General features: G+C 35.0%; 1 protein-coding gene across 14 annotated transcripts in view; it reads left to right on the top strand.

Moving 5' to 3' along the window:
- The window catches only part of LOC101899936 (serine-rich adhesin for platelets), a 90,327-nt gene that overhangs the window by 25,860 nt on the left and 41,303 nt on the right, over nucleotides 1–23,164 (top strand). For all 14 annotated transcript variants that reach the window (XM_059126743.1, XM_059126745.1, XM_059126752.1 and 11 more), the window contains 3 exons: nucleotides 13,816–14,017; nucleotides 17,423–17,534; nucleotides 17,842–18,406. In XM_059126743.1, the coding sequence (XP_058982726.1) occupies nucleotides 13,816–14,017; nucleotides 17,423–17,534; nucleotides 17,842–18,406 (879 nt within the window). The remainder of the gene's footprint in view (nucleotides 1–13,815; nucleotides 14,018–17,422; nucleotides 17,535–17,841; nucleotides 18,407–23,164) is intronic.

The raw sequence follows: 23,164 nt of genomic DNA, 5'->3' as shown, positions 1-23,164 counted from the left end.
AGTAATTAAAAAATCGCAATGAGCTTTAGCTAGCGTTAATTTTTTTCTGTTTGGAGATGGATTCCAATACAAATTGGGGTGTGAGTAATTAATTAATTTGTTTTTTTTTTTTTGGTAATAAACGAGTCTAGAAAATGAATTGCAGAGATAGATATTTGTAATTAAGGGATAACTAAAGATTTTTTTGATATTACATGAGAATCTAACTCTCGAGTTTTATCGGAGAAATGTTGAATCTATTTGCAATGGTAATGAAAAAATATACAACTTTCTCTAAAATCCTCGAAAATTATTTGGGGTTTTCAAGGACGCAATAATAATAACAACTCGGCCAATGCCTACAAGTTTTACACCTTGCGAGTAGCACTGTCATTTAGTACCACCTTCAGAACACCTACCAGGCAAAGAATCTCATTACCAAATGCTGAGTTTATTAAGTCGACAGGGGTAGCAGAAAGAGTGGACATTTTCAATTTTCTCTATAGCTATGTTGTTATCGCCGTACGTTCAAATGCATCATCACCTTTTTTGTAGGACGCAAAATGTAGTATTCAATTCTCAAACAACTAAACATCGTCAAAAATATTTATGTAGGCGTTTCAAAGCTAAGCAGAGAATATGAATATTAATTGGAATTTTGCTTCGCATTGAAGATGAGACAGCTGTGTGTGTGAAACAGAAGATTATGAACACGATTTCTATGATCGAAGAGCTTATTGAAAACATATCGATTACTTAACTGAAAAAAGTTGATACCAAAATGCATTTTAATATTTTGACGGAAAATATGAACTTGTTGTAACCGTACTTAATTTGAGGTTTAATACAGCCTCATTAAATCACATATTGCTTTATTGTGTAATTTTTACTACTCGAAAAAATTGTATATCGAGTTAAGAGTGTTAAAAATATGAAATATGAAATTGAACCATGGACCACACCTAATAACACGAAAATTTGGTTTTTTGAGTTATGGACCCTTCACAGTCTTATGGCTACAGAGGACATATATCACTTGATAAAAAACCTAATCGAAATTATCGGCTTATATACTAGAAATCTTTTGAAGAAATCCGTTCTAGCACATTTGGAGTCGATGTAGTCATTCCCGTTCGCCTACCTTTCCCGATTGTGCACAAAACTATGTCAAAACTATGTACATCACAATGGTTTAACTAAGCTTAAATCGGGTATGATTTAAGCAATATCGGTTCAATCATTCAGGTACATCTTCCACAAAAAATCAAAAATTTGCGAAAGTAAAACAAGAAAAAAACGTTAAGATCGGCCGGGCCGAACTTTAAAAAACAATCCACTTTTGGGTAAAGTAATCATTTTTATAAAAAAAAGGATCTGAATTCAAAGGCCTCCATATAACGGTACTTCCCGATATTTTGTGTTTTGATGATATTAGTGATAATTTTTTTTTAATTTCATATTTAAAGTTCGTAATGGATATTTCAACCTATGACAGAAAATTGTCTATGCATGTCCACGTCTTCGCACAACCCACATATAAAGGTACCTTCCTTTTTTCCATATTTTTATGATATAGCGACATTATTGAACGGAATTGTTTTAAATTTCGTATTAGAAGGTCCTAATGGTTACTACAACATCCTATGACAAACCTTTAAGGAAAAGTGAAAAGACGGACGGGACCGACTATATAATACCCTACGCCTCTATGCATATTCTGCAGAGCTCCCGTAACAAAAGAATTTATTTGAAGTAGATCATACCACCTATCAACATTTAGCTTTATAGCAGTTACAGTTTGGTTTCAGACGAAACTAATATATGGGAGACATATCCAATTCTGAATCGACTTTCATTACATTTGAGGGAGACATTTAATCTTTTATACCAAACTAGCTGGCCCTTTCCGCGTTGCCGGTCCGTAATTTTAGTATTTAATGCTATTATATCATCCACCTTCGAAAGGAGGGTATATTAACTTTTCATTCCATTTGTAACATCACTAAATGTTCGTCATAGACCCCATTAAATATGCATATATATATTTATAATCAGCATAAAACTCTAAGTCGATTTGTCCGTCTGTTTGTTTAAATTACGATACAGCCCACATTATTTGACGTATAGCGTCAAAATTTAGCTGAAAAATTTGTATTGTGTATAGGATGGTTGGTATTGAAAATGATCTATCGGTTCACGTTTTGGTATAATCCCCATATAACGGTATCTCTCGAAATTCGGTATTTTGATGATTTTTGCCACATTTCTCCTCGGATTTGTCTAACACATACAACGATACTTACCTATATTGGGTATGTTAACTGCATTATCCAAACAGTCTTACTGGTATATGAAGTTTAAAGTGAAACACGCTTGAATTTAGATACTTTTATATAAAAATGTTTCCTTTACCCGCAGATGGATGATAGTAATAATTCTGCCCGGCCGAACTTAATTTTTTTTACTGGTTTTTAAAGTAATATGAATTGTTTGTCATTGAAATTGCGCGTTGGAGACCCCATAATTTCCATATCTTTTATCATAGTATAATTCAAAGACGATTAAACAAATGTCCGGTTCCTTAAATCATATGATGGTTATACAAAACGTGATCAGTTTTTGCATGGATGGTTTCTTCCCAAATTACCAACATTTGCCGAAATTAGTATGAAAATATGGTTAAAATGTAAGATATACTTGAAATCGGGTTGTATCCTTATCCGGGGGTTATGGCCCATGTCATGAACTGCAAAAGTGATTTAAGGTATCGTGAAAGTTTAGGAAGAATTTCTGAAAAAATATAAATCCTTTTTCATTTATATTCGGTATTTCACTGATTGCAGTCCCAATGAATTATGCATATTGAGTTCTCATTGGACGGATTATTGTCATGTGATAGAAGTAGGTAGGTCCACGTGTTGAAATGAGCCCCATAACGTTTTGTCGGTTATTTTTGTTTATTTAAATGTGTTCGCATCTTCCAGCTGAAGCACGATGTAGATCCTGGAGTTGAAAGCTAAATGCCAATTTCAGACATAAAAGATCGCCATTTAACATCTTATTGCGTACTATTTCATTTTTGATATTATTCATTCAGAATTCAAAACAATAAAAAATTTACACTTCTATATAGTTTTTAAATTGAAAAAATTTCACGCCAAAAGGATTTTTTCTTTTATATTTTTTTGGCATATTATACACAATTTTTTTGCAAGGTTCCATTCCGAAGTTGTATGAATTGTGAAAATCCGTCAAAACGTTCTTGAGTTATAAGCATAGTAACAAATAAACAAATTGAAAACAAATCTTCAACTTGTTCGCTGGTTTTTTACAGCCAATATTTAAAGGTCCTTTCGAAGTTTGGTCCTTACTATTATTTTGAAATTTGATTCCATTGAAAAAATGTTCTCAGTTTTTCCCTATTTTAGAGTTTTTGCAGTGCAATATGCTCTTTTTGATTTTTTAGCAATTTTGGTTTGACCACGTTAAATTATTTTGACATCATCTATTCAGTTCCGCCACTCCATAATTTTCGTCGCTTTCTACTACCCAAAAAGACTACACATCATATTAGAATTCAAAAAAAAAAAAAAAAAAAAAAAAAAAACACTACAAATGTACATTCCGAAATAGTAAGTCAAAATGGAAAAAAATCATGCAAAATAAAACATTACTATTGTACACTTCAAAAGTCAAAATGAAAATTTTAAAATTTCACATTTTTACGCGATTTTTTTGCATTTTATCCATTTCTGCCAAGAGACAATTCGGAATTTGTGTAAATCGTTAAAATCAGATCAGCGGTTCTTGAGTTATAAGCGTAGTAACTAACACAACTTTCTTATATATAGATAGATTAGAAGTATGCGTGGTCAGTTCCTTAGCGCCCAAATAAATTCTTAAGTTTGGAGGGAAAGTCAACAGTATCTCGTGTAATAATTTTCAAACCGATATCTTCATTATCTGGCAAATATAAAGATTTTAGATAAATCAAGATAGTGGGCGTAAAAGTAGGCGTGGTCATTATTTTTTTCTTTAAAAACCTAACTCGGGGTATGACGAACGTTTGTACAAAGAATTATGCAAATCGGTCCAGCCGTTTTTAACTGATTCCATTACCAACAAACAACAATTGATTTTAATATATATAGATAACATTGCTATAGAGTGCATCATGCACTTCGAGAAGGATTTTATTAAAAAATATAAATCGGAAATGTATGTCCCAAATTCGATGTACTTGCTTCTAGATTGAATTCAGTCGGGTGTACCAAAATTGAAAAATTTGCTGCAAAAATAACCCGAAATCGATTGAAGATATATATGTGAGCTATATCCAAATCTGAACCGATCTTGACAAAATTTGATACACTTATTTCAGAGCTGTATCTGATATCTGGTACTAAAGATCATTGTTGTGGAATTCATATTACGCTTGTGAGGGACTCTAAAACCCAAATCGGATAAACATATATATAGGAGCAATAGCTATATCTGAACCGATTTACGCCAAATTTAAAGTACTGGTTTCTAGGTTGAATTCTGTCGTAATTGCCAAAATTCAGTCCATTGGTGCTGATATTAGCCTTTTGGTGCACAGTTAACCTGATATCGGATAATGATATATATAATGATAAACCGATTTCGATAAAATTTGGCATACGCATTTTCGAGCGGTATGTGATGCCCGGCACCAAATATCATTCATATTTCGCATGGGAGGGACTTTAAACCCCAAATCGGATGAAACATATATATGGGAGCTATAGCTATATCTGAACGGATTTTGATGTACTTACTTCTAGACTGAATTCGGCGCAGAGAACACCTTTGCTTTAAAGGTGAATGAAATTCTTAACTAAATTCTGGATATTTCAGTAATCTAGAAGTTTCTAGACTGATCCGAACTTTTTTAAAAAATACGTTGAACCAACCTATTTCGTTCATAAACTATACAACTAGAAATATGTACATGAGTCACATTTTGCGTAAAGCCTTTATTGCTGCAGGTATTTTCAATTTTATCAGTTTTCTCTGTATGGTTACTTTAGACTTCTTAATATTAATTTAGGACTAAGTTTAAGTACACTTACCCAAACATACCTTTCCGATTTATATTGCGTAGTGTGCCGTAAAAAAATATATCTTTCCTTGCTCTCTTTACCCTTATCTGCTCTATAAATTCCATAAATTTTGTAAAAGTCAAAACCAAAATAAGAAAATAAAACGTGGGTGTGACTCGGTCCATATGCCTATAATTGGTTTAAATAACAAACAAAGCATTTATCTTCGATTTTGAGTTGGGGTATGTGGGCTATTACCGCTGATCAAGGCTTCATTGTTATGTTTTGCCTTGCCTTGTGTTGTGTTGTTTCGTGTTCGGCAAAGTGTGGCTTCGTTCTGCTTCTACAACACACATCATATCCATTTCTTCTTGAACTACATTTCTTATTGTTGGTGGTGTTGTTCGTCAAAACATCTGAAATATGAAAATATTTATAATGCAATGCAAACAACGAACGGCGGACAGACGAACAATACGAGATTGGCACGCACACCAAACGCGACCAAATGAACGAATAGTTAGTAGTAGACAACCAAGCAGAGAGCCATTCAGTCAGTCACACTACAGCGTCTGTCAGTTCGTCACCATGAAATAAAATACTTGTGCTTTTTCGTGTTATTTTGGTTTTGCTTTTTTTTCTTGTTGAACTTATATCACGAATACATGTAAAGTGGAGATGAACTGAAGGCAGAAAAATATGCCAATGTTGGAGGATGAATGCACTTGGCTTTGGCTTTGAGAGTTCACCGCACAAAAATAGTGTGCCTTAATGGTGGGCATGATGCATGGCATTCATCATTCAACCAACCATCCATCCATCCATTCGACCATCAATCCATTTATATACGACTGGCTTACAACAACTCTCGCGGCTGTCTAAAGGTATGCATGTGGATGTGCGAAGAGTAGGCGTCAGCTTCAACTGTGTTACCGCACAGTTGCACTGCCTAGAGATTTGGCATGGAGGCGCTCATATTTGCCAAGTTTTGCTTTTGTTGTATGTAAATGAATTTTTGTTTTTGTTTCTTTTTTTAGTTCATATTTTTAATGACGAAGTACAAAAAAGTTTTTAAAAGCCAGCAAAGTGTATTTGTATTTTGTTTAACACTCAAATATGTTTTGGTTTTCATAATATTCACAATTTTTTTTTACAAAAAAAAAAAAAACAAAAACACTTCTCTCACGTGTATATAATATATTTAATCAGTAAAGATTAAAAGCTAAAAGCTGCTACATTCTTTATATAGTTTTGGTAAAAACTTTAGTCAGTCATTTTAAATCCAAAAAAAAAATATATTTATTTATATTCCATAAACCCACTTAAGTTGCAACAAAGAGTTTTCTAGCTAAAACAATACATTTTCTTGCTTAAGTTCCGTTAAGTACAGACAGGCCGGACTTTAAAAACCTCCTCCATTTGGAAATTTACACTTGCTTAAAATATGTCTCTAAGTGCCGAGGCCCCGTATTTGAACGGTATATATTGTGTTTTGTGTTAAGAACTTGCGATACCAAATTAAAAAAATTGGTTCAAAATGTGGCTAAAACCATCAAAATACTAAATTCAGGGAGGCACCGATATATGAGGGCTACATGAAAACATAGGAGATTCTACGGAACTTTTAATATCAAATTTAAAAACTGTTTATTGAAAAAACATGGCTAAAACCATCAAAATATTGTGTTTCGGAAGTTATGTACACATGGGCCTGCATTGACAATTATAGGACAGATGTACCAACATCAAGAAAATTCCGTTGTGGGTTATGTGTGGTACATACTTCAGATTTACTGAGAATTGGATGGAAAAATATGACAATAGTCCCAAAAACATCTTAATTTTTGTGGTAGGCGTTCGATTTTTATTACCAAAAATTCTACTGACTACATCCGTTCAGATGCTAGAATGGTTTTGAAATTTTATAATTTTTAAGAATGTATATACAGGGTGAGATAAGAAAACTGCAACAAAGTCAAACGCCATAATTTTTACATTTTTGTTTTAAATTTTATTGAATGAAAGCAAAAATGTCGGAAATAGCATCAAACTTTAGATTAAGTTTAGATTTGTTCGAATTGGTCACATTTGGCACGGATTACGGCCTTCAAACGGCCAATGAAACCGTAACACGCTGCCCGAATGCGCTTGCTTGAGGTGATCGACACTTGGGTATTTTTAGTGCCAACCTTGCTTTTCAAAATACTCCAGACACAATAGTCCAACAGATTGGTATCCGGAGATTTTGGATTGTGCGCTGGAAATGAAGCGAGGAACCTCATTTTTTAACCATTTTTGGGTGGCGCGTGCTGAATGCGATGGTGCTGAGTCCTGTTGGAATGTCCAAGGTCTGCGGCCAAAATTTTTGCGTGCTCAAGGCTTTAATACACCCTTCAGAATATTTTCGCGATATTATTCGGCATTTATTCTGATGCTACGGCCGATTAATACGAGCGGAGAGCGACCATCGGCTGTTATGGCGACCCACACCATCACCATGGCCGGCTCTTGAGTTCTGGTGGCCAACATTTTCACCTGACCTCTTTGGTAAGTAAACACGATCATTTTGTTTGTTTACAAACTGCTGGACAACGAATGTTTGTTTCATCGGAGAAAACCAAAATCGGAAGTTCACCACTTTCGGCCAAGCCTAGCAACTCTTAGCTCTTTTGAGTTTATTTTCTTTCTGTCGCGGTGTAAGTTCTTACACTTTTTGGAAATTCAATGGCTTTACCACGAGCTCATTTTTCAATAGTTGCCAAATGGAATATTGCAATATATTCGGCTCGCGAGCCATTTTTCGGCCACTTAACAGCTGTCGGTCTAGTGGCTTCGATATGACAGCAGTCATCCTGTATATAAGGAAAAAAATGGGGATGTGCTAATTTTAATTTTAGTTATTCAAAATGTTTGTGGCAGAGGCAAGAGAAAAAAGTTGACCCGAATGGTTCATTGTGTACAGGGTTGCCCATATTCGACGGACCCATCTGGCAACGCCATAACTTTTGACAGAGATGTCACATCGCTTAATGACATACCGCGTTTGAAGGGTCAGTCCAAGCAGATTTTTACCATGAACCAAAACACGCCACGCGAGCGCTCTGAAATAGTTGAAATTTACATTTAACAGAAGAAGTCAATTGTGAAAACTCAACGTGCTTTTAAAAAATGTGAGAAGTGCGCCTTCTAAGAACACCATTAAGCGTTTATACGAAAAATTATCGACTGGCAAGGCTCTTTCTAATCCGAAGAGGCCATATAAAAGTCGACCAAGGCGTTCGGCCGAGAATATCGCTGCCGTACGAGCCAGTGTTGAGAGGTCCCCAAGAAATCCCAAAAACGCCGTTCTCAGCAGATGGGCATGGCTCGGTCCACTTTACAACGGATTATTCGCATTGATTTCATTTGTTCCCGTACAAAATTCAATTGACGCAAAGAATGTTGCTTGCGGACAAGCCTCGTCGATTGGAATGGGCTCAAAGGGCCCAAAGGTCCGTCGAATATGGGCAACCCTGTACTAGCAGCGTAGTAAATAACATTACTTTCTGTTATAATGCTGTTATTATTAATAGAAATGGAAATTTTAAGATGTGCGAAGTTTGAAGGTATCGGGTACTCAATTTAAATTATTCGAATGTTATCACTATCGAAAATGTTGAAATTTTGTAGGGAAAGTGATAGACAGGTTGGGTTGATCCATTCCACATTCACGTTGGACTTAAGGTTGCTATAAATATTAAAATATTTATATATAATATTCTTGATCAGCGTAAAATTTTAAGTCGAGTTAGCGATGTCTCTCTCTCTCTCTCTCTCTCTCTGTCCGTCTGTCTGTTGTAATCACGTTATCTTTCGAACGAATTGAGATAGAAGGCTAAAATTTTGCACACATGTTTATTTTGCCAGTAGGCAGGCTAAGTTCGTGAATGGGTCATGTAGGTCTACATTTTCATATAGCCCCCATATAACGGTACTTCCCGATCTTCGGTATTTTGATGATTTTAGCGACATTATTTTCCGGAATTGTTTCAAATTTGGCATTTAAAGTTCGTAATGAATATTACAGCTTATGACAGAAAATTGTCTATGCAGGTCCACGTATAGCCCCCCTATAACGGTACCTCCGGATATTCGGTATTTTAATGATTCTAGCGTCATTATTTACCGGAGTAGTTTCAAATTACGTATTCAGAGTTTGTAATGGGAACTACAGTCTGTGACACAACATTTTATATGCAGGTTCAGGTATTCGTATAGGCCCCATATATCAGTACCACCCTATATTCGGTATTTTGACGATTTTAGGAACAATATTCATCGAAATTTTTTGAGATGTCGTATTTGAAGTTCGTAATGGATGCTACAGCCTGTGACAGAAAATTGTTTATGCAGGTCCAGGTCTTCGGTACCTCCTTATATACGATATTTTGAAGATGCTACATTATACCCGTTTATAATATGGTAATGGCTTATAACAAACAATGCCTATGCAGTTCCACGTCGTATATAGCGCGACACGACATGAATAGCGACACTAATGCCAAATTTCTGATTTCAAGCACTATATATTTACCCAATGCTAAATTGTACCAAATATAATACTATTTTGTACTTTTGCGTGCACTTGTACCACCAATAGGCATTTCAATACAAAATTTCAAAATTCCAGCTTCATTCGTTCACCTTTAACCAAATTGTACCAATTTTCGTATCGTTTAGTATACTTAAATACAATATTCCAAAACTACATACATCATAAAGTCCAATGAAATCTTATTTCCAATTTTCAAGATTCCATCTCTTTCGGCCTACTCAAAATTTAAATTGTACCAAATTTAATACCATTTAGTACACAAGAGTATGAATTTCCAAAACTGCCTACATATATCAGTTCTACTAAGCAATAGTGATTTAATTTCCAAATTTCAGGATTCTAACTCGAATGGTTGTCCCAAAATTTAAATTGTGCTAAATTTAATACCATCTTTAATGCCATCTTACTTATTTGTACTAATAAGTATGAATTTCCAAAAATAGCTATATTCCTCAGTCTGAGAATGTAATAGTAATCTTATTTCTCAATTTCAAAATTTCAGCTCTATCGCACCCAAATCGAAATTGTACCAAATTTAGTATAATTTGGTACTTTTTTTTGCACATAAGTACACAATTTGAAAACTTTCTTCATATCCCAATACTACACTCCGCGAATAATGTTAATTTCAAAATTCAGAATTGTACTCAATTTAGTAGCGTTTAGTACTTTTCATGTACATAAGCACGCACTCCCAAAATTACCTCCTTACACCTTGATTCCCATTCCGAATTTCGAGTTTTTGGCTCTGAGCGTCCACATTATAAGAAATAAAACCAAATGTAGTACATTTCTGTACTTTTCCTACACTTATAGTGCGGATTTCCGATAACCCTTTAGTACATCGATCATACCCTCCATTAATGATTCTCATTCCAAATTTAAGTTCGTCAAATACAAAGGATATCATATTTAGTACCTTTTAGTAATTTTCGTACCTTTCTTGTACGAATTAAAAAAAAAAAAACCAGCCTTATCTGGCCTCTTCGGACCAAGTCTGACCCTCTCCCAAAATTTCAAGATTCTAGATTCAGCCGTTTCGTCTGGGCATTGATGGATCTTTAAGTCTGTCAATTATTTTACTCTTTTATTAATATAGATTTAGATAAAAGACATGCTTTAAATGTTACATGTACATCATGAAAACATCAAATTTTATTATGTCTTTCTTCGTTTGTTGAATCCGGGCCTCGAACACAAAACTTTCGGTTTTATAGTAGGATGCGTAACCTCTTTGCCGATATTACACATTATTTAGTAATGAAGAAAATACTTCACTTTGCTTTGTATTTTTATAGAAATACTAGTTGGCCCGGTCCGCGTTGCCGGCCCGTAATTTTAGTCTTTAATGCTATTATATCATCCACCTTGGAAAGGAGGGTATATTAACTTTTAATTCCATTTGTAACATCACTAAATGTTCGTCATAGACCCCATTAAATATGCATATATATTCATAATCAGTATAAAACTCTAAGTCGATTTGTCCGTCTGTATGTCTGTTTGTTTAAATTACGATACAGCCCACATTATTTGACGTATAGCGTCAAAATTTAGCTGAAAAATTTGTAATGTGTATAGGATGGTTGGTATTGAAAATGATCTATCGGTTCACGTTTTGGTATTGTCCCCATATAACGGTATCTGTCGAAATTCGGTATTTTGATGATTTTTGCCACATTTCTCCTCGGATTTGTCTAACACATATAACGATACCTACCTATTTTGGGTATGTTGATAATCCACACATTTACGCGTATAATTGTTTTAAATTTGGTATTTTAGAAGGTGACAATCCTTGAAGTATAAAATTGTCCACAGAGGTTCCCGTTTTGGAATGGCCCCATATAACGACCTCATTCACTTTATGGTTTTTTGATAAGTTAACTGCATTATCCAAACAGTCTTACTGGGATATGAAGTTTAAAGTGAAACACGCTTGAATTTAGATACTTTTATATAAAAAATGTTTCCTTTACCCTCAGATGGATGATAGTAATAATTCTGCCGGGCGAACTTAATTTTTTTACTTGTTTTTAAAGTAATATGAATTATTTGTCATTGAAATTGCGCGTTGGAGACCCCATAATTTCCATATCTTTTATCAAGGTATAATTCAAAGACGATTAAACAAATGTACGGTTCCTTAAATCATATGATGGTTATACAAAACTCGATCAGTTTTTGCATGGATGGTTTCTTCCCAAATTACCAACATTTGCCGAAATTAGTATGAAAATATGTTTAAAATGTAAGATATACTTTAAATCGGGTTGTATCCTTATCCGGGGGTTATGACCCATATCATGAACTGCAAAAGTGATTTAAGGTATCGTGAAAGTTTAGGAAGATGTAGATTCTGGAGTTGAAAGCTAAATGCCAGTTTCAGACATGAAAGATCGCCATTTAACATCTTATTGCGTACTATTTCATTTTTGATATTATTCATTCAGAATTCAAAAAAATAAAAAATTTAGTCTTCTATATATTTTTAAATTGAAAAAATTTCACGCCAAAAGGATTTCTTTTTTTATATTTTTATTGGCAACTTTTACGTAATTTTTTTTGCAAGATTCCATTCCGAAGTTGTATGAATTGTGAAAATCCGTCAAAACGTTCTTGAGTTATAAGCATAGTAACTAATAAACAAATTGAAAAAATCTTCAACTTGTTCGCTGTTTTTTTACAGCCAATATTTAAAGGTCCTTACGAAGTTTGGTCCTTACTATTATTCTGAAATTTGATTCCATTGAAAAAATGTTCTCAGTATTTCCCTATTTTAGAGTTTTTGCAGTGCAATATGCTCTTTTTTGGTTTTTTAGCAATTTTGGTTTGACCACGTTTAATTATTTTGACATCATCTATTCAGTTCCGCCACTCCATAATTTTCGTCGCTTTGTACTACCCAAAAAGACTACAATTCATATTAGAATTCAAAAAAAAAAAAAAAAAAAAAAAAAAAAAACACTACAAATGTACATTCCGAAATAGTAAGTCTAAATGGAAAAAAAATCATGCAAAATACAACATTACTATTGTACATTTCAAAAGTCAAAATGAAAATTTTAAAATTTCACATTTTTACGCGATGTTTTTGGATGTTATCCTTTTCTGCCAAGAGACAATACCGAATTTGTGTAAATCGTTAAAATCAGATCAGCGGTTCTTGAGTTATAAGCGTAGTAACTAACACAACTTCCTTATATATATAGACAGATTAGAAGAATGCGAGGTAAGTTCCCTGGCGCCCAAATAAATTCCTAAGTTTGGAGGGAAAGTCAACAGTATCTCGTGTAATAATTTTCAAACCGATATCTTCATTATCTGGTAAATATAAAGATTTTAGATAAATCAAGATTGTGGGCGTAAAAGTAGGCGTGGTCAATATTTTTTTCTTTAAAAACCTAACTCGGGGTATGACGAACGTTTGTACAAAAAATTATGCAAATCGGTCCAGTCGTTTTCAACTGATTCCGTTACCAACAAACAACAATTGATTTTTATATATATAGATAGAAGATTATTATTTTAATTCTGAAGGTAATTTGATTACATTACCTTTTATTGGATTATTAGGTTTGAACAACTTTCAAGTTTTTGCTGGAATGTAACTACTAGGCCCGAATCATAGGTAATTTATCATATTTCCCCAAATGTTCTGCCTTTTCAAATTTAAATTGCCTTCAAAGATATACTCCTTTTTATAGTCATAAATTATTTATTGTTTGATTGGTCAGACATTACAACTTAATGTGATTTGACTTAAAACGCATATTCCTTTATGTGGTGGGATTGAAATACTTTGCTTGTGTGCGGCGGCTTGAATGGTATTCCATTTAAGATCCTCTTCAAAACAACAAATCGGTTAACAACAAAAAACAAAACAAAAACACGTTTGTTCACATTATACATTGTTTGTTTTCAATTAAACAATAATTAATTAATTTTACCTATATTAGTGTCGGATTTTATTCCCCGTGTGTATGTGGGTTACTTTAACTGTTGTCGATTAGACCAGTCTGTCAGTCAGCAAGCCAGTTAGTATGTCTGTATGTTATTGCCACGGCATGCCTTGAATATTAAAATATTTTACACTGCTGTTAATGATGTTGTCTGATAAATTTCTTCTCTATTTATTTATGTTTTTTATTAATTTTCTCTCTTTTTACTTTTTTTTAGTAACCGCTATTGTCGTATACGATTACACCGCCAAGGAGCCGGATGAACTTGATCTAGTAAAAGATGCAATTATACACAGTATTAAACAAATGCCTGGCGGCTGGTGGGAGGGCACTCTACAGTCATCTGGCCAAACAGGAATGTTTCCCGATAATTTTGTGCGTGTCGTCGACATGAACGAGGATAATACTGTCGTCTTGAGGTGAGTAAAAGGAAGGTGTAATAATAATTGAAACAAACAAATTTTAAAATTATTATAAACCAAACTGTGTAGAAAATCACCAATTTGAGGTATATCAAAAACGTCATATAATGTGAGATAAAGGCTTAAGCAAGAACGGACTTTTGATGTAGAAGTTATTTGCCAAAATTGTTTCAATACAGGTGACCAAAGCCTATAGTCAGGCGGTCCGATCTTGTGTTACACTACATTAACATTTTGACTAAAATGAAGTAATCCCTCAAGGTATTTGTATACATAATTGGACCACTTAAAAAATCCTTTGAAATATCACCTGCTGCGGAAGGTCAGTTTATGGCAACCTAGGTAGAAATTCTTAGAATTAGGCGCTTTAATATAAATAAAGCCAAATATACCCAATGAGGAATGACAATTTTTACGAAAAAAATTCAAAAAAAAAAAAATTAACTAGAAGTAGTAGTCATATTTTCAACACAATAGGCCTGAAACATTACTTTAAATGACAACACCTGGGGTCATAGAACTGGCTAACCTGTCTTATTTTCGGGTATGAAGTATGGGACCGATCCTAGGTAATTGGAGCATAGTCAAACAAACTGTCGCTTGCAACAGTATGGGAATCGCTGGAGAGGTTCGTGCCGCTTCTGAGGTCAGAATTCCAGCAGCAACACTGATTCTGTAAACAAACCGCCTAATATGTCACTCTCTCGAGTGTTGACACAAAAAGTCAATATTTTGAAGAATTGCGACTCCCAAATATATGAAATTTGTTTGAAAATGAGCCATATCGGCTCACTTCCTTCGTTACATACTCAAAAAATTTTGGAAATTAAAAAATCAATATAGTAAGTAAGAATCTCATGTAGTGAAACTTCGTAAATCGAAATATATTTTCACGCTAAAGTCAGCTGGGTATATGGAAAATATAGGTACACTACTTTTGGTATCTTTCAGACAAACGATCAACATTTTGATCAAACTTAGACCAAATTTTACTCATTGCAATATATGCAGACTAAGGTCAAATCACATGTTGAGGAGAAAATTTCGAAATACTATTTATTTCAAAGGCCTATTGCAAACAAGTTTACAACTGCGACGAAAGTAATCAAAACCCGAATGTGAGGGCCATGCCAGAATATATGGTATTACAATTCAATCTAATTCATTGAAAAATATGGGTAAAATCATCAGCAAATAACGGGAATTGGTAACATTATATAGGGGCTAAGCGAAAACGTGAATCTGTATGGATAATTTTCTCCTAGAGAAAGTAATACCCATTGCCTACTTCACATACCACATTTGTTGCTAAACTTAACAAAATGTGGAATATCTGGAGGTACTGTAATATAGGGTCTATGCCATAATTTGGTTATATACTAACAGTTCATTGAATGCCCACTAGCAATACAAATTACTAATTTAAACCTAAAAAATATTTTAGAGATAAATTTTTAAAGCCATTATTTACTGGGTACACAATAATCTTTGAGCCGGGGTTTCGTATTACACCTCTACTAACGTTTGTGCAGATTATCAGTTTCAATACCCCTAAATCTCTGTGCAGTATATAAACCAAGTTGATTATATCGTTTACGAGATATCACCTTTTTAATGTAGAGTCTTCTTTTTTAAATAAACATTATAAACATAAATGTGCAAAATCTACTTTTTTGTGATATGTCGCTATTTGAGCAAACAAGCCATTAAAACAAATAAAATTGTACCCATCTACTTTATATCGTATGGAATCAATAGGGATTTCAATATGTAAACCAGAAGAAAATCACGAAATCGATGTAGAATTTTATGCTGAGATGAAAAAACTGCAACCAATTCCATACTCCTGTCATTTCTAAGTCACTCGTCCGATAGTTGTTAAAATTATTCCAGTGACAGCTTATTATATTGTTTACAAGCGTACAAAGGCATTTTGGTGTGAATTTTCCAGAAAAAAGTTATTTGCGATGGAATTCAAGCGTGATAGTGCGATTTCTTTATATTTGGCTAGAAAACCACAACTGGATATCGTTAGAGCACTCCAGCATTTAAATGTGAATAAATATTTTGTGTCTCGATGTCTATGAAGTGAACGGAAGAAAACAGCAACATCATTAGAAATGGTTCGAAAAGTAAAGAAGCGACTTAATTGAAACCCTCAGAAAATGGCTCATGAGCTGAATTCCAAATTCCAAAAAGTTCAAGAACTTACACCGCAACAGAAAGAAAATACACTCAAAAGAGCTAAGGAATTTGGTTTTCTTCGATGAGAAAACATTCGCTGTCCAGCTGTTTGTAAACAAACAAAATGATCGTGTTTACTTGCCAAAGAGGTCAACTGCCGGCCATGGTAATGGTGTGGGCCGCCAAAACAGCCAATGGTCGCTCTCCGCTCGTATTATTCGACCGTGGCATCAGAATAAATGTCGAATATTATCGCGAAAATATTCTGGAGGATGTATTAAAGCATTGGGCACGCAAACATTATGGCCGCAGACCTTGGACATTCCAACAGGACTCAGCACCATCGCACTCTGCACCCGCCACCTAAGAATGGTTACAAAATGTGGTTCCTCACTTCATTTCCAGCGCATAATGACCACCAAAATCTCCGGATACCAATCCGTTGGACTATTGTGTCTGGAGTATTTTGAAAAGCAAGGTTGGCACTAAAAGAGGTGACCAATTCTAAAAAATCTAAACTTATTCTAAAATTGGATGCTATTTCCGACATTTCTAGCATTCATTCAATAAAATTAAAAAAATAATAAATAAAAATTATGGCGTTTGACTTTGTTGCTGTTTTTATCTCACCCTGTAACTTGTGTGATCTAAAATGATTATTTTAAGAAGCTAAAAACGAATGACGAACTGGGAGTTTCGTTTGTAAATTAAAATCTAACACTGCGAAAGAATTCTGCCCCGATAGTTGTTACAGAATCACCCTCATGACGTCAGTGCGGCGGCACATACTTTATGATTTTAACCGTTACAGTCACCAAGTCGCAGAACTGTAACAAAAAGTTTCAAAATGTATTCGCAAAATTTTGAACGTTTCTGGAGTTGATAAAAATATTAGCACGTACCTATTTTGGATTAAATCGGATACTTTCCGTGAAAGTTACACTGCGAACCAGTCACAGCTATGTCGACTTCAAATGTCCCAAAAAACGGACGTTAAGCCCAAGCAGATGTTAAGTTCAAACAGACTTATGGTCGTATCAAATGATATATACTCTCTGTACTCATAAGGCTCAAGGTACAAAAAGAAAAAAACACATACCTACAACACAACGTATATTCATATATTTCAACAGATTTTTACATTTTTACTGTCACTCATTTATATCCTTATAAACTAATTGCCTGTTGTTTATTTTTTCTTTCTTGCTTTCTTTTCAGAGACAAAACATCGACCAGTAATCGGCGCTGTAAAGTTATCTACAGCTATACGAAAGTCAATGACGACGAGCTGTCACTGGCTGTGGGTGATGTCATTGAATTCCTTGGGGAGGTTAGTAAACAAAACAAAAAATAGAACAACTTGAATAAAACAGGAATCGTTAAAACACACCCTCAACGGAAACCAAACAGCAACAACAACGTACGAACAAGGACATAAAACAGCTGTAGCTGCTCAAACTTTAGTAACAACTAAAGCAATTCCTTTCGGTTCGTTGGCTGGCGTTGGTTGCCTGGTTAGGTTAGTTGCATTTCCTTCTTGAGGGGTTGTGTGTCTTTTGACTGTTGCTGTGGCCTCAATTGAATCTTTTTTCATTATATTTTAATTGGCTCCTTCTTCGTTTTCTACAACTATTTAGGTCGAAGAAGGCTGGTGGCGTGGACGTCTTTATAATCGAGTTGGCGTTTTTCCTTCAAATTTCGTTAAAGTCATAGAACCATCACCGGTGTTTGCCAGCAAACGGCCACCATCTTTGGCGAAAACAACAACAACAGCAGGCGCTGGCAGTGGGACTGTGCTGGGCTCCACATCAATATTGAACACACAAACCGCAGCATCTAACGTGGCGTCGGCTGCAACATCCACCTCCACCTCGACAACGAAGAAATTGAACCGCCTTAGTTTTCATAATTCCAAAGAGGATCTACTCAATTCAGACACCACAATTGCGGCCAACTCTACAACACTGACGGCTGCTGCAGATGATGTGGCTCCGAGTTTACCACCGAAACCCCAAAGAGAGTATTGTCGTGTGGAATTTCCCTATGCGCCACAAAATGATGACGAATTGGAGCTAAAAGTGGGCGACATCATTACCATTCACAGTATGGAGTTGCCCGATAAGGGCTGGTGGAAAGGTGAACTGAGAGGCAAAGTTGGTGTATTCCCCGATAATTTTGTTAAGCTTATAGCACCGACCGAAGGTGAGTCACCAATTGCACTAAAATCACTTCAATTCTTATGTATGACTATTTTTTGTTTTGTTTTTTTTTATTTATATTTAGTTGAGCTTTATCAAGAAAGAAAAAAATTTTTTGTTTTTATCCTAAGTTTGTTTGTGTTATTTTAGTTTTCTTATCAATATTTTGGTTTGAATCATTCCATAACTAGTGAATATTTGCTATAACAAGTGCGAAGCTCTGGGTGCATACACACAATCGGTCATTGTAATACGAACCAAGCAATTTATGGCTATGGACGGACGGCCAATAACAAGGCTTGCATTTCAGTTCACATCAGTCGAGCTTTGTTTGCAGCACGTGGTGTGTAAATTAACAGTTGTATGTCACTTTAGTGGGTCGTTGGGGGAGGAGGTATTATATTTTTAGAGGAGGTCTATATAAATACACCCATATATGAATTTATTTGTGCCACTGAAAAGTGGACTATACTTGAGTATCAAATTCACAAGACCTTATTAGAAATTCAATGGAAACATATTGCCGCCGTCAACTTATAAACATTGCCATGATGCAATATTATGTGGGGTGGTGAGATTGACTATTATTATTGCTACAACTATTCGTATGTAGTGTTATTTTCTCAAGGTATGATATTTTTTAAAGTACTTTTTGTTATTCAAATGGATAAATTTTAAATTTGTAAATAAATTCCCGATTTTGTATGGCATGATTACAAGTTTATTGCGCAATCTCCTATACTTTTTGGTATTAAATATTCACCTAAGGTCCCATAAAGTGTACATTTTTTTAGGTTGATGGATCCAGTTCCACCCGTGGACGATATTTCTCCCAATAGAGCTCGCAATACTTGGGTGGTATTTTCTTATAACTATGATATGCTATTTGGTTTAGTGCTTAATTCGACTCAAACTTCCAGAAGTTGTCATCCTAAAAAACACATTTACGGTTAGTTTATTTCCTAAGACGCCATATTGGTGTAAATGCTTCTATTCTTCCTTAACCGCCTTTCGTTGTTGCTTAATCAAAGGTCTATCCTGCAACCACTGAATATTAGCATATCCCCCTGCTAATCGGTGGATTTGATTTTATTATCATATCTGAGAAGGTTTCGAATTCCCTGGCAGTGACTGAGTTCACTTTTCCTGTCAGTGACTGAGTTGAGGGGAACTTTGTTTTATTTATTGTTATAGCAATTCATTCATTTTTCAAAAATCTTCTAATTAAGTTCTACTTCTACATTCAGATTTAAAAAGTCTGCGGATTATACATAGTGTAACCAAAGCCCTTCTGGAGTGAATTTGGATGTTTTGTGTGTGTGAGTCTGTGTCATCGTGTGGGGTATCAATTTGCGATCGATGTGCATCTAGACGAATGCTTTAGTCAGAACCTAACTGGACCTTGGTGTGTCTAGGCAGCCTACGTTCTTGTCTGTAATGGGTGGGGATAGACTCTGAGAACGGCATTCATAAGATGATTGACAGATCGTATAGGTCTATCCTGACACGCTTAAATCGCAAAGGTCCTTCCTTATTCCATTGGGTGAAAGTGTTCTATCCACCATATGACTCCCACTGTAACACTCAAACAGTATTGAAATGAAAGATTTGATTATACTGACGTATGGGAAGTATAATCGTCTCCTCATCTGGTGTTATGAGGAGGCACCCTCATGTTCATGTTAACTACGTTTCCACTATTAATTGCAGAGCAACATAGCTAAGTACAGACCGCAACCTATCGCATTATAAAATGTAGAAAAAGGGCTACTTCTCCAAGCTGCCAGCTACCTCCATGAATACCGCATGTTTTTGGTTGGGATTAGGCGTCCTTTGATCTGCACGATCAAATGCATTTTCATCTCGACAGTGTATATACTAAAGAGTGTAGCCGGTGATATAGTGGCGGATATTTTCATAATCCTCGGTTAGAAGAAGACAGCAACTTTTGTATCCACATGTTATTGACCTCGATGCCGTTTGGAGAACGCGGAATTTCGGAAAGGTAGAGTTTAAACAGATCCGAAGATTTCAACACACCTTTGGGAACTCTGTGTTTCCTGTTGCAACTCGGAGTGCATTGTTCTGTCACGATTGTAAATGTCTCCACTGAGATTCGGAGGGATATTTTTTCCTAATCGTGCTCGATGTCAATACGCAAACTGGGTCTAGTGGCCAGATTAGTTTAGCCTTCTGTGTAAGCCACAGTATATGTGGCGTTCAGCATGATTTATGCATTTTCCATTCAGGAATAATTTACTTTTTAGGAATTCAATATTTCTTATATGCCATTAATTCGGATTTGTCACAAGACATTATGTATGCTCCGTACAAAATCGCAAAAATAATTTAAAATATCATTTGTCGTTTTCGCTCCACAGGAAGCTACAATGTTGTCTAATCTCAAACAACAACAGCAACAACAACAATAATACATATCAATTATGGCTGATATAATCATAATTTCTGCTCAATTGATGTCAACGATTCATATTTTCTTAAGTGAAAGTTTTAGCTAAGCTCCTGCTTTTTTGCTCGGTTTCAAAAATTGTATCCAGCATAGTTTGTTAATTGTAAACAGTGGAAGCCATTGCGACAATCACATGTTTCCTATATATAACATCGGGCTGTTTCTATGAGGTTCCACTGTTTCCTCTGTCATATCAATAATCGTTTATATTTCCATTAAATTCCATAATATAGTTTTTTTTTTCTTATACGAAGAAAGTCAACCGCCATTAAAGCATTATAGCTATGCCTCCTCATATTGCCAGGTAGTAGATAACAGCGCATTTAGATGGCTTTGGTCTGCCACAACCATCATTTGCCAATAATCATAAACTAGAAAAACAAATATCGCCGAACTGTTCGACTGACCGACCGTCTAATACAACAACGAAATAGTGACAGTTTCCATCACCACCACCATCGGCACCAATTTGCCGCTGAAAAATATTTAATAACCTCCAATGTGACTGGCATGGGAGGAATGAACGAACAAACCAGCACGGTTGTGATTGTTGGCGTCTCCGATGATTTTTAATTTATTGATCGATATGTTGCAACTAATGATAATAATAATTGAGAAATTGTGGTAGTTTAGCCAACTTTTATAAAATGTAAACGACATGAAAGTCACAAACCAATCTGAGATATATCTGACATTGTCAACATTTTTGGAAGCTTTGTCAATTTCTTCATAGATCGAATGATTGGAATAATCTTCGAGTAAGGTTAAATTCAATGTTGGATCAATTAGTTTCAACACCAATGTGTTGTGTTACGAGATGCTTCAAACACAGTTAGGTTATTTTGAATACAGGGTGAAATAAAACAACTGCAACAAAGTCAAACGCCATAATTTATACATTATTTTGTAATATCTTATTGAAAAAAGGTAAAAAATGTCGAAAATAGTATTGAACCCCGAGCTTAATTTTCAATATTTGCCGAATGGAATTTTGCGATATGTTCAGCTCACGAGTCATTTTCTTCCACTGCGACGCGGGTTTCGATCAAGTCGCTCCTTTACTTTTCGAACCATTTCTGTTGCTGTATTATTCTTCCGTCCACTTCCTTGACGTCTGGCTACGCTACCAGTATCACGGTAACGTACGATGGTACGAGACACAAAAGATTTATTCACATTTAAATGCTGGAGTGCTCTAACGATAGCCACTTGTGGTTTTCCAGCCAAATACAAAGAAATCACACTATCACGCTTGAATTCCATCACGAATAACATTTTTTCTGGGAAATTCTCACCATAATGCTGCAAAATGCTTGGGGTATACGTAGACGTGAATTTGTGTGGGCAATTTTTCCATAGAAAGCAGTACCCACTGTGAACTGCAAATTTCGAATTTGAAATAGTAAAAAGTGTGTCTAAAATCGTCAAAGTGACGAATATAGGGAGGTACAGTTATATGGGAGCTATACGAACATGTGGACTTGTATAGGCAATATACTGCCATGGAAGGTAAACATAAAAATACCGAACAAGACATCAAAGTACCGAATATCTGGAGGTACAGTTATATGAGGTCTATACGAAATTGTATACCCCTGCAGCAAATTATCTGCCAGAAAAGGTGGTACATATCAACAACTCCAAATACCAAGTTTGAGGTAATTCTCTTGAAAAATGTAGCTAAGTCCTAAAATAACGAATATTTGGATGTGCAGTTTTTTGGGGATGGTACCAAAACTGTGACCTATATGCAAGCATATTGCCTATATGTTGGGAAATACTGCCATTTTACAACAAATTCGGGTTAAAATTGTGTCTAAAACAACCAAAACAACTTAATTGTGGCCGTTCACTTATATGGTGGCTATACCAAAACGTGGATCTACATATCCTATTTTGATACCAAAAGTCTTGTCGAATTAAAAAAATCTCAAAAAAATTTGATCAACCGACTTAATTTCGTAGGAAGCTAGGGTGATTTCCACAGAAGGATAGACGAACGGTCGTCGCTTAATCAAGTTTATGCTGATCAAGAATATATATTTGGAAGTGTTAAAAACGGAATGGTAAACTTAATACACTCTCTATACTATGATGTAGGGTATAAACATATCCGAACGAAATTAGAACCGCTTAGCTTATTTAAGACTCATAATATAAAAATTGAAAATGGTGCGAGCTTATGAATGGGCTCTAGATATACCTCATCGAGTATTTTCAGAAAAAAAGTTTTCTGATTTAGGCATTTTTCAAATCTTCTGTAAAAATATCGGGCTTAAATAAAAAGTCTGC

The sequence above is a fragment of the Musca domestica genome, unplaced genomic scaffold (assembly GCF_030504385.1).
Source record: "Musca domestica strain aabys unplaced genomic scaffold, Musca_domestica.polishedcontigs.V.1.1 4, whole genome shotgun sequence".
Taxonomy (NCBI): domain Eukaryota; kingdom Metazoa; phylum Arthropoda; class Insecta; order Diptera; family Muscidae; genus Musca; species Musca domestica.
Note: the sequence above shows the minus strand (reverse complement) of the source record. Positions and strands in the feature narration are given on the sequence as shown.